Here is a 12,894-nt window from a genome sequence, read left to right on the forward strand (position 1 = left end):
GAGAGGTCCCACAGGGTTCTTTGTGTGCCTAATTCTCTGACCCTGGGTCTCGTGTGTATGAGCTGATCTTTAAGGTTGGTGGTGCCCTTGAAGGCGAACCTAGGACGGGGAATGGATATGTCACAGGAGTTAACAGTGCCCCAGTGCTTGTTAATGGTCTTTTTTATGTGTGTAGAAAATTTGCTGAAGGAGGTCACACAAGTAATGGTTTCGGATTGTTCCTTGGTTTTGGTTTAGAGGAGCGTCTCTCGTGGGTTGTTCATAGCCCTTTTGTAAGAATTTTGGACTTGCCTCTGTGGGTACCCTCTCTCCTGAAGTTTGTTTTGGAGGTGTTTGGCTTCTTTTTTGTAATCCTCCAAGGTGGAGCAATTTCTCCGGATACGGAGGAACTGTCCAAACGGAAGGTTATCCCTGAGGGATTTAGGGTGATGGCTGTCATACAGTAGGAGACTGTTCCTGTCCGTCTCCTTCCTATGGAGATTGGTAGTAAGACCATATTCAGATAACCAAATCCGTAAGTCGAGGAAGGGGATGTTAGAGTCTGAAATGTTACTCGTAAATTTGATAAAGGGATTAAGTGTGTTGATCCACTCACAAAATGCTTGACAGGTGTTGAGATCGCCCTTCCACAGTATCAGGATATCATCGATATACCTGCGCCACAGGGAGAGGTTATCTTTGTAGGGGTTGTCATCACCCCAAATGCAGGTCTCCTCGAAGGTGGCCATGTAAATACAGGCCACACTAGGGGCAAATGTACTCCCCATCGAGGTTCCCTGTACTTGGTGGTTAATCTGGGCCTTGTATTCGAAGAAATTAAATTTTCAGTGAGGGCCAGAGATGCGCAGTCCATGATAAAGGGAATGGGAGTAGGAGAGGACCAATCCTCTTTTCGTAGGGCCACTTCTACTGCCTCTAGGGTAGCTTGTTGAGGGATGTTCGTATACAATGCCTTAACATCAAGGGTGATGAGGAGGTCCACCCCGTCCCTCCCATTGATGTTGTTGATCAGGCGTAGGACGTCTCTAGTGTCTTGGAGAAAGGAAGGTATTTTTTTCACTAGGGGTTGTAGGACCTTGTCAACGAATTTGGACAAGGGTTCGAGTAACAACCCAATCCCCGATACGATGGGCCTACCGGGGACTGGTGAGGTGCCCTTGTGGATTTTCGGTAAGGTGTAGAAGTATGGTATCCTAGGGTTATCAGATACCAGGAAGGAAGCCTCATTTTTGCTTATCCACCCGTTCGATTCGCCTTCCGTGACCCGAGACATGATCTGGGACGCGAGTCTCGGTGTGGGGTCAGTAGTAAGAGGAGCATAGTGTGCGGTGTTGGAAAGTTGGCGCTCACACTCGCATTCATAGTCCTTTGTAGATTGTATCACAATGGCGCCCCCTTTGTCTGCCTGTTTTATGGTAATTGTGGGGCCATTGGCGAGCGACTGGATAGCCTCTCTCTCAATTTTACTCAAGTTGTGGTAAGTAGAGGAAGCAGGTTTGTTTTTCAGGTCCTTCATTACAGCCCCCTCAAAGGCTAGTATCTCTGGGGGAACCATGTTGTTGTGGGGGTAAACGTCGAAGGGTTGCGCAGACCTGTATCATCTGATTCAATGTCAGGTCTATCATGGAAAAAAGCCTTGAGGCGCACCTTCCTGAAGAATTGTTTGAGTTCACAAGTTTCCTTGAATTCGTCAGGAGAGGGGGTGGGGACGAAGCTTAAGCCTTTTTCTAAGACCATGGTCTCAGTCGGGGAGAGAGTTCTCTCGGAGAGGTTGACCACTAAGCTCTCTTCCTTCTGGTGGCGCTCCGTGTCTCTACCATGGGAGGTTGTTGGTCCTGCCACTGGCACCCTTCTGTCCCCCTCTTCTGCGCCCTCTTCCTCTGCCCCAGCCTCTGCCTAAAAAAGGGGGGTTAGTCATTGAATAGAACTGAGGTGGACCTTGAGGATTGAAAGGGTAGTGCCATGGGCGAGGCAATTGAGGTGGACCATGGTATGCCTGACCATTGTTGTAGTTCTGGGTCATATTGCGTCGTTGGTAGCGGGTGCCATCCTGCATAACAGCAATGGTTGACAATCCGAACTTTCCTCTGGGGTCTATAAGTGAAGTATTCGGTCAGCGGTACTGAGGAATACTCCTCCATGTTGTAGTCCCTTGTATGAAAGGTTAAACCCCAACAGCTTTAAACCTTAGAAAGAGATTTTATACAGTACAGTAAATGGTAAATTACAGCTTACGCAATTGTCATACTGCCTTAGGAGACACGAGTTAAGAAGAGAGGTGTAAGAAAATTAACAAGAATTTTTCATTTTACATTTAGCGGCGTTCTATTTAGTGCTGTTGTTTGATAGCGTGGTGCAGTTCAAAAGGATTTACATCTCAGGAAAAAAAAAATTGGAACAAAAGTCACCCTCACAGAAAGAGTTGGTGTTTTTCGCAGTGATCTTCCACTGCTTATGTAGTCTTTTTGTTGTGGTGATTGCACTGATTTACTTAATGAACATCCAGTGAGGACACCGCTGCTAGCACCTTGTCCACATGCTGGCTACTATGGCAGCAGCTTTGGGAATGTGCATGTTGATCTAATATTGACTTTCCTTTAAAAACATGAACCGTTAAATGTCCTCATCTGAGATGGACGCTGTGTCATTCCATAGACTCCCTGGCCATTGTAGATGCAAGTTACTTTTACTAATGACGGACAGTTATTGTTGACTAATCATCGATGCAAAATGTATAACTGCCCTATGCTCCAAGCGGGCTGGTACATAAAGTAATAGCCACTCCAAACCAGTAGTGGCTGAAGAGGGGTGACCCCACACTTCACTGACTGAAGGGGCTACACTGTTAGTTGCTTGTAGACGTTATTTGAAAGCAAAGGTGTTTACTGTAGGCCTGGGCAGCAAATTCCGTTCCGCTCGCGGAATTTGGGTAATTTTGCGTTCCGCGGACAACGCAAAATTGCCCAAAATTCTGCTTTCCGCAACTTTGCAAAACTTTTTGCTTGTTCGCGTTCTCAAATGCGTGTTTGTGAGATATTTCCCCCCGAGCACTCAAACAGCAATTGCGAACAGTAAAAAAGCATTGCGGACAGGCAATTCCGCGTGTTCGCAGGTATTTTTTACCGTTTCGCTGAGATCTGCGTAATGCGATTACGCAAATTCCGCCCACCCCAAGTTTACTGTTATTTACTGAATGTGGGGGGTGTTTTGTAAGGCCGAAATAAAAATGTTATTGAAATATTGAAATGTCAAGTGCTGGACTGAGACCCAGTTTTTTTTTCCCCACCTTGTTTTTGGTTGTCACAATACCAAGTATAGGCATTTTATGTGTTGTGTATGGTTAAATTAATAAAGTCCTTTGAAATAAGACGAGAAGCTTGGAATAGAGTCTGAGGGCTTAGGGACTCTCCTCTGCAAGACATTTATTTTTTTTGCCTGCATTTCCACCACGGTCCTCCCGCAGCCCTTATGATGTGAAAGTAAACCTGGTCTCATTATGCTCTTGTCTATCAGCTTTGTTTTTTGTCTCTTAACAGGCGATATTGATTACAGCAGCGTGTTGATGGGAATGCTGGTCATGCAGGATGTTCAGCTGAGTTTGTTTATTGCAGTCATGCCGACACTCAATCAAGCAGGAGGCAGCTCCTACTCCAGGTAAAGACCACAGCAGGCTCTGCAGTTAAAGGTGTGGGCATAGATATGTTCTCAAGTGTATTAGCTGCAAAGAAAAATGACAACGAAAAGATTAGATAAAAGTTACTGAACAACCACGTGTACCTGTGGCTTCAGGGGTATCTTGAACTGTCTGAGTTCTAGAGCTCATAATGGGAAGTAAACATAGTAAACCTAGTGAATATTAAGTGGAATAAAAAGTTTGTTCACATCCTGTTTAATTATTATTATGATGAAAAAGAATAACAGCAACGTATTTTCACTTAATTGTCTGTAACTCTCCATTTCAGGCTTTGAAAATACACTGAATCTCTCTGTGGTGTTTCACTAACCGCCTTAACATAGAATTGATGGAAAGGCACATGAGTGGATAAAAGATAGTGTTTACGCCTCTGCTTGTGTCCTGAAATAGTGTTTAGTGGACAGTCTCCAGCCTTGAGTGCTTTTTGGGATGTCTGATTCCTCAAACGGTGTGCGAAACCACCATAATATGGCGGCATTACAAAATGTGCAGGTTCGCAGGAAGGGAATATTATGAACCAGTCATAGGGCCTCGAGTGCCAATAAGAAAATGTGTGTAGGTTTTTTTCCATTTAAATCAAACATGTCTGACTATATAATTAACGAGGCAGCTTTCAATTGTTGTTGAAAAAAAGAAGCACTTTACATGACGATACCACTCTACATCCGCGACTAAAGCTGCTGATTTTTATCTTTCCCTAGAGCACATGTTTTGTTGTATATTGTGAATCCGGTGCTTCCGGCACCTGACAATAATAGAAGACCCATCCAGTGCTCTAGCTATCAAGTTTTTGTTCCAGGCTCTACAAAAACTGCAGGCAGGCCTGAAAAGGCCGAGGCTTATGAAAAGGACTTATTTTCCTTTCTTTAGCCCAACAAATCCTGGAAAAGCTTTTTTAGGTCCCCTGCATGTTCACTCCTGAGTTTAATGTCTCTAAACCTTTGCAAGACTTCACTGTGAAACAATCAAGTCTTAATTTGCGCAGGTGGCTGCAGGTAATGAGGTCCAGCACTCTTAAATGTAGGAGCCTACATGCATTTTACATCATCAGACCCCTGTCTTGGGGCAAGAAAGTGATCCAGCGCCCCTATAGAAAAACTGTCTCACCAACGCTACCCAACACCATAATACTCACCATTAATCATAAATCTCTCACAAGGCCCATTAACAACTGAGACAATTTTTGGGTGACTGAATCATGTGACCTAATTAATCAGAACCTATACACAAACTTTTTACACATTTATATACAACTGCAGTTTACTATAACTTACCATGGTTTTATGCATAAATCATATTAATTAAGTCACTTAGGCAAATGGATCAGCTATTGGTAACTAGACCATGAATAAACAAGACCAGCTTGTCGTTTCAAAAATCAAATTTTATTAAACTTTGTTTTTCAAGAATGAGCATTTTATTAAGAATCTTTATTAGCAATTTAAGCAGCATCAATTAAGAAAAATGATTTATTGATCTGGCATATTCAAAGCAAATCAGCATAAATTAGTTAAAGCATAATAACAGTTTTCCATTCCCTAAGTCTATTTCCCTGTCTAAAACTCGCTTCACCTAAAAGGATAAAGTCATTTAAGCCTGTTATCCTTACGTGCGCTAGCAGTCCATCAGCACGACACGCCCTTCTGAAATCGGAAAGCGAGAAGCGCCCTCCTGCACATGGGGGCAATTTTTATACCTTTTCTGCCTAGCTAATCTCACTAAAAGTATATTTCTTTCTGCCATCCAGTGTCCTTATTGGCTGACTGATGTCAGCTCATATGCTGTCATCATCTTTCTCCAAGCCTAGAACGGGCTTTCTTAGAGTCCATTGTCTCTCATTTCTCAAGTCACGCAGCTTCCTCAAAAAGAAACATTTTATAAGTTACAGGCCGTAACTTCCTTAGCTTGTCAAACTTTGCCTCTTCCTGTCATTGGGTCAATCTCACCAAGAGCACATAAAACATTGTTCATTCGAGCTTGCAAATATTTTTCAACGTGAAAAAGTTTCCATGCAGAACTCTTGCTCTCTCTGGACAGGACTGGGCATCACCACCTTTTCGGTTTACTCTTTAGGCCTCACTCAGAAACTATTATTTAAACAAACACAAGACATCAATTAATTAGATAATTGAGACCCATTCTGTTACCCACCCCCTTTGCTAATTATTAACCCGTTAATTTATGTTACCTAGCTTAAGCACAAGCCACAAAATTCTCCACAAACTTATGCCACATAAAAGACGAAAAGACATAACATAAGCACACAAATAAGCACATGCCATTAATTAAACAGCCGCATTTAATACTAACAAAGACAATAGGCAAGGTTAACTTATTATTTTCCACGCACTTGTAAATGCAACAAAGAGCACATGTATTAATCCCTCGTGTCATGTAAATGCATTTTAATCTAGGTTCGTTAATAATTCACCACAAATCAATTAATACGGTTATTTATTATGGAAGTTGAACTTTGCGAGCCAGAACAAAATTTTATTCTGTAACTCGCTCCATCAACTCCCTCATCTGGTGATTTCAAAATCACCAAACTACACCCAAAAATGTAGCAAAATTTTAACCCTTGAACATGTTTTTGATAATCTCAGTATTAGTATTTCTAAACTTTCGATTCTGCTGTTTGTTTGTAACTCTCATATTGTAACCTACAAAACTCTTCTAATTCAATCTCCTTCTCCTGTTCTTTTCTGAGCTTGTAAACCCTCTCCTTTTCCCTAAGATACTTCTTTCTCTTGTGTAACATGCAACTAATTTTTAGCAGAAATATCACAAAAACTATAGCTAATAAAGGACACAGTATTTTGCCTAAAATTGAACTACCAATCTCTTGGAACCAGGTTTTGATTGCTGCAAATCTTTTGCTCAGGCGTTCTGAAAAATCTTCATCTTCTAAGGGTACAATTTCTGAATGTAACTCTGTAATGTTTTTTATATACATTTCAATATTCTGACTCTTATCTGGAATGTATGTACAGCAATGCTGGACATGTAAGATTCCACAAACTCCTCCCTCTTTTGCTAACAGAATATCTAAAGCAAGACGGTTCTGCATAACCATAGATCTCATGGCAATAAGTTCAGTGTCAACTAATTGGAATCCACTAGCAGTATCAGTAGACAGTCTGTCAACAATTGTAGACATTTTTCTGATTTTCACTGCATTCAGGGTTATACCCACGAAAGGTATTACTGCACCAAAAATATCTCCCCAAATTTCTGAAAAACTTTCCCTTTTGAATCTACTCAGATGATTGCTAATTTCAAATGAACCTTTTGTATTTCTATCTACATGAAAAATCTTTGGAAAAACTAAACCGATATAGCATGTGGCATACCAGTGATCTGGGAGATTATAATAGGCTTTATCTCCACACACAAAATAAATTCCAGGAAAAATTGGATCTTTACCACCTTTAAATCCCCATCCACCCAAGATCTGATAAGTGTCTTCGCATTGACTGGCACCCACAAAATAATTGTCAAATAAAGTGTTGTCTCTTCGAATACAAAGCTTACCACTAACAGGTTTATCTATGTGAATAGCAACATTTTCATTTCTACCATTTAGCTTTTCATCCTCAATTTGCCAAAATTTAGACTTGGTTTGTTTCAGCATTTCATTTCTTTTATAAATCGCCCTTCTCTCTTCAACAAGGTTTAAGAAAGATTTTTCATTCGCTCTCAATTTACAAGTCAAATTGTTTCTAAAAGCATACTCATAAGTGAGTTCATTAGTTACAATGAAAAATTCCCTCATCTGTTTAGCATGTTTATGTTTATTCAAGCTCTTGTCAACCTTTAAGTTAGCAAAAATTTCGTCGTAATTTGAATAATAGTACTCCAAACGACCTGTTTGATAAAACAGACTAGCTATAACACTACAGGTTATTACATAAGTAAGGGGAAGTATATTATATGTGACCCCCTCAGAAACAGAAGCAGGTAATTTTACACAAATGTAGCAATCCTTAACATCCATTACTTTAACATATTCAGATAAGAGTCTTGAAAAAGTATTACTAGAAAAATCACCAACAGATCTATCTTGGTGGATCTCTGGTTTGTGCTCAATAACTCTGTTAGACTTATCTACAACTCCATTGTTATCTCGTTTTGCCACAGCTTTACTTGTCATGTTAGTCTTGTACTCTTCTTTGTCAATGCCAAAAGGAAAAATGACAGCTAAAATTAACCAGACCAAAACTATTAAAATCACACAAATAGAAGGCATTTTGCAACATCTCCTTAAGATGGAACACCTTGAATTATTGTTAACATAAGGCATCTTTTACTCAGAACAAGAGCCTTACAAAAAAAACAAAAATCAAAAATTTCTAAATATACACACACCCCTGTTTTTACTTTTTTTTTTTTTAAAACCCTACTTTCTAACAGCTTTTCTTCGACCTTACGTCTTACATCAATGTTTTTTTTTTCAGCTAACACAATTTCTTCGACCTTGTGTCACCTAACACATTTTATTCAGCCTTATGCCAAGAACAAAAACAAAATCAATCAATGTCACTGGTATCATCCAAATCTTCCTGACTACTACTATTCACCTCCACCACAGGTGGGATGATTATGTATGTCCACTCAGGGGACTTGTACTTCTGATTAGGTTTCACTACTCTCTTTGCTCTACTGCTAATCACTTCTATTTTCCTTCCTGTTTGAATTTTCTTATCAGAATCTCCTTTCTGACTTGAGATTTCATTCACCTGCTCTTTTGATCTGTTTACTAATTTGAACTTTAGACCTTCTTTTTCAATTGGAGCTGGCCAATTATCTCCTTTTCTCAATATTTTCTTCTTTGGTTCAGATTGATTGCGCTCTGCTCTCCAAGCTCTTTTTCTAAAATTTCTTATTTCGGAATCTTCATCACTTTCATCTGATTCAGTATCTGAGATTTCAAATTTAAATGTTGGTTCTTCTTTACTCGGCAGTTTCACTCTGTTAGGAACATCATCCTTATAGCTGGTACTCGGAATTTCATCTTCTTCTTCTTCTTCAATCACTTCCAACGTCCCAGTTTCAGAATTTTCGTTCCTGCTTTTAGAGCTTCCAATCTGCTTTCCAATACTTTCTTGATCTTGATTCTCTACTTGATCAGACTCTTTCTGCTTCTTTTTCTAGAACATCTTCATCATCTTCAGAGACTTGTATCACAATTTCTTCATTCAATGCCTCATTCGCATTTGAATCTTCCAGATGTCGACTTTCCTGTCGATTTTCTGTATCTGGATCTTTTTCAGGTTCTTCTTCAGAATCTGAATCAGCTGTGGTGTCACCTTCGTCAGGATTTTCAGGTGGAGGTACACGAATGGTGTGACTTGCATGAATCCACCTCTTCAATCCCTTGCACTTTACAGCATTAGTTGTAACAAGTATCACCTGTCTTGCCTTTTGCCATCTGGGTACTAGGCAGTTTCTTCTCCGATTAACTTTTGTCCTCACCCAGTCACCTGGTAACAGATCATGAGCTTGCTCCTTTTCTCTTGTTAACACTTCAGTTACCACCTGATAGAACACAGAAGTCACGACGTCAGAGAGGTTTTTAATGCTCATTATTTTGCCAACTGGTACAAAAGCTTGTCTCATGACTCTGCCCATGAGAATCTCATGAGGGCTTAAACCTGTCTTTTTATCTGGAGTACTTCTCAGTGACATCAAAACAAGTGGTAGTGCATCTGTCCACTTCATTCCTGTAGCTAGACACATTTTAGCTAGTCTATTTTTGATTGTGCCATTCACTTGCTCAACAACTCCTGATGCTTCTGGTCTGTATGCACAATGCAACTTTTGCTTAATATTCAGTGCTTCACAAACCATTTGTAACAATCTGTTTTCAAAATGTGTTCCACGATCAGTCTCGACCGTCACTGGAAAACCGTACCTTGGTATGATTTCTCTTAAAAGCAATTAAGCCACAGTAACTGAGTCATTGTGACGTGTTGGGAACGCTTCTACCCATCTCGAAAACAGACAGATAATCACTAGGACGTATCTTAATCCATTGTGGCGTGGCATGTCAATGAAATCCATTTGCAATCTGGTAAAAGGACCACCCTCCCGTCCTATGGTTCCCCTGCTCACAACTGTTTTTCTGTTTGGGTTGATCTGCCGGCAGATCAAGCATCTCTGACAAAAAGATTCTGCAATTAGTCTGAACTTTGGATTGTACCATGTTTGCCTAAACAATCTAATCATAGAGTCTCTTCCAATGTGTCCTTGACCATGATACATCCTAGCCATGTCAGCAATCATGCTATCTGGCATAACTGGTCTGTCATCTTTGTAAACCCAAATTTCATCTTCCTCCCGCTGTCTGCAACCTGCTTTTAACCATCTGCCTCATCTTGTAAATCTTTTACTCCTTGCCATGTCTCAACTACAGATGTTAGCATAAGTGAGTTCAAAACATGTTCATTGTTTTTCTCCCGATTGATTGACATATTATTTTTCGCACAGAACCATGCTATCTCGTCTGCATAAGCATTTCCCTTTGTGATATAATCCTCTCCCTTTTTATGTGCTGTACATTTCACGACAGCAATTTTCTCTGGTAGCTGAATCCCATCAATTAACCTTTTAATCAAATCAGCGTTTCTTATTGGATTTCCTGCAGAAGTTAAATAACCTCTTTGAGACCAGAGCTGGCCATAGTCATGGCCTACACCATATCCATACTGACTATCAGTCACTATGGTAACTTTTAAGTTTTGACCTCTTTCACATGCACGAATCAAAGCAATCAATTCTGCTACTTGAGCTGAACGAATTCCTTCGAGACAAGAGGCTTCAACTACATCTGCAACTGTGCAGACAGAATATGCTGCTCTCAAAACACCTTCATCTGTTCTCAAGCATGAACCATCAACAAAATAAACAAAATCTGATTCAGCTAACGGGACATCTTTAATGTCTTGTCTGGGTTTAGTACAGTATTCTAAAACATCCAAGCACTCATGATCAATGTCATTCTCATTTCTGATTTCTGTTACAGTACCATCAGGCAATAATGTGGAAGGATTTAAATTCACACACCTCGCAATCGAGACATTATCTGATCCCAGAATAATTTTCTCATATTTAGTTAACCTGATACTTGTCAAACGCTGAGTTTTGCTTCTGGTAAGGAGAATTTCAACTGAATGGGGTACATATACTTTTACAGGGTATCCCATTATTATTCCCTCCCTCTGTTCAAGGCTTACACTTGTTGCAGCTACTGCTTTTAAGCAGCCTGGTAATGCTTTTGCAACAGGATCAAGAACTGCTGAGAAATAAGCTATTGGCTTTCTCAGTTTTTCATGTCTTTGAATTAGTACTGACAATGCACATCCTTCTCTTTCACTGCAATACAGCTCAAACTCCTTTTCATAATCTGGCATACCTAAAGCAGGTGCTTCACACAGACCTCTTTTTAGCTGTTCAAAAGCTTCTAGCTCAGTTTCTGTTAAGATAATCAGGTCTTTTATGTCTGATTTTGTCAGTCTCTGCAGTGGTTTTGCAATGACTGAAAATCCACTAATCCATTGACGACAATAACCAACCATTCCAAGAGACATTCTGACCTGTCTCTGTGTTTTTGGAGGCTGCATTCCCTGAATCATTTTAATTCTCTCTGTTGTCACTTGCCTGATTCCTTTCGCAATTCTGTGACCAAGGTATTTTACTTCTTGTTTGCAAAACTGTAATTTTGCCGGAGACACTTTGTCCTTCATCTGCCAAATGATTTAAAAGAGTAATGGTATCTGTCACACAGTTATCTCTTGTTTTTGCAGCCACAAGGAGGTCATCTATGTATTGCACTAATGTCAATTTTCCAGGTAAGTCTAGATTCTTCAAGGATTTCTTTAGCAACTGATTAAAAATAGATGGACTCTCTGTATACCCCTGTGGGATACGACACCATGCTAAGATACCGTCCTGGAACCTGAACGCAAAAATTTGCTGGCTTTCTGGATGCAATGGAACAGTACAGAATGCATTGCAAAGGTCTATGACTGTATACCATTCTGCATCATGCTGAATCTGATAAAGAATTACCGCTGGGTTTGGAACAACTGGGCAACAAGGAACAACTATCTGATTAACCTTTCTCAGGTCTTGAACAATCCTGAAAGTTCTGTTTGGCTTTTTGATATCCATAATCGGTGAATTACATGGGCTACTCTCAATTTCTTTTAGAACACCTTGTTTAATGAATTTGTCAATTACAGGTATAACACCTTCAATAGTTTCTGCCTTCATTTTATACTGATGAATGTTTGGAAAATCTACTCCTTGTCTTACTGTAATTTTAACTGGGTCTACATTTTTCATCAAACCCATCTCACTTCCAGTTAAATCCCAAATTTTAGCATTGACTGTCTCTTTTAATTCTTCAGGAAGATTGTGTTTATCAAATGCAGGAAATAATTTACTTTCCTCTGCTTCAACCATTAACATTGTTAATTGATAAAGCCTATCTTCTTCTTGAGTTTGAAGCTCTATACCATCCGGTGAGCAATATATTTTGCAATTCATCTTGCACAATATGTCCCTTCCTAACAAGTTTACAGGACTACTGTTACAGACTACAAATCTGTGTTTATCTTTACATTTGCCAATTTCAACTTTTACTGGTTCTGTTAAATCTGTTTTAATTTGCTGATTAGCTACTCCAACTACTTGAATCTTATCACCCGAGAGAGGTAGGTTTTCTATTTCCACTGATCTAACAGTAGAACGGGTAGCACCAGTGTCCACAAGAAAAATGATTTCTACATCATTCACCTTCCCATTTACAAATGGACCAGACTGATCTACCTCAAGAGTGGCTCCAAGTACACACTCTTCCTCCTCTCTCAGGCACCGTCATAAGTAATCATCAGAATCACTCCCTGCATTTTCATTCAACAAATACTGTTGTGAAACATTTGACACATTCACTCGTGGTGATCTGTTTACCTGTTCACCTCCGCAGAATCCCGTTTCTGTATTGTACCTCTGCACATTTACACAATTTGGAAGTGGCGGTTGTGGAATCTGACTCTGCTGATTCACTACCTGTCGCTGTAGCTGTTGCTGCAGATTTATCTCATTCTGCATCTGCGGATTTAATAATGCATTTTTAAAATTTCTGGGCGGATTTTTACATTCGCACTTCCAGTGTCCAATTTCGCCGCAATTAAAAC

General features: G+C 39.9%; 1 protein-coding gene across 1 annotated transcript in view; it reads left to right on the forward strand.

Annotated features, from left to right (window-relative positions):
• SLC9D1 (solute carrier family 9 member D1) overlaps positions 1-12,894 on the forward strand; it is a 291,927-nt gene that overhangs the window by 96,720 nt on the left and 182,313 nt on the right. Inside the window, exon 8 of the mRNA XM_078658065.1 lies at positions 3,537-3,654. Coding sequence (XP_078514191.1) covers positions 3,537-3,654 — 118 coding nt within the window. The remainder of the gene's footprint in view (positions 1-3,536; positions 3,655-12,894) is intronic.

This window comes from Lissotriton helveticus, chromosome 8 (assembly GCF_964261635.1).
Source record: "Lissotriton helveticus chromosome 8, aLisHel1.1, whole genome shotgun sequence".
Lineage (NCBI taxonomy): Eukaryota > Metazoa > Chordata > Amphibia > Caudata > Salamandridae > Lissotriton > Lissotriton helveticus.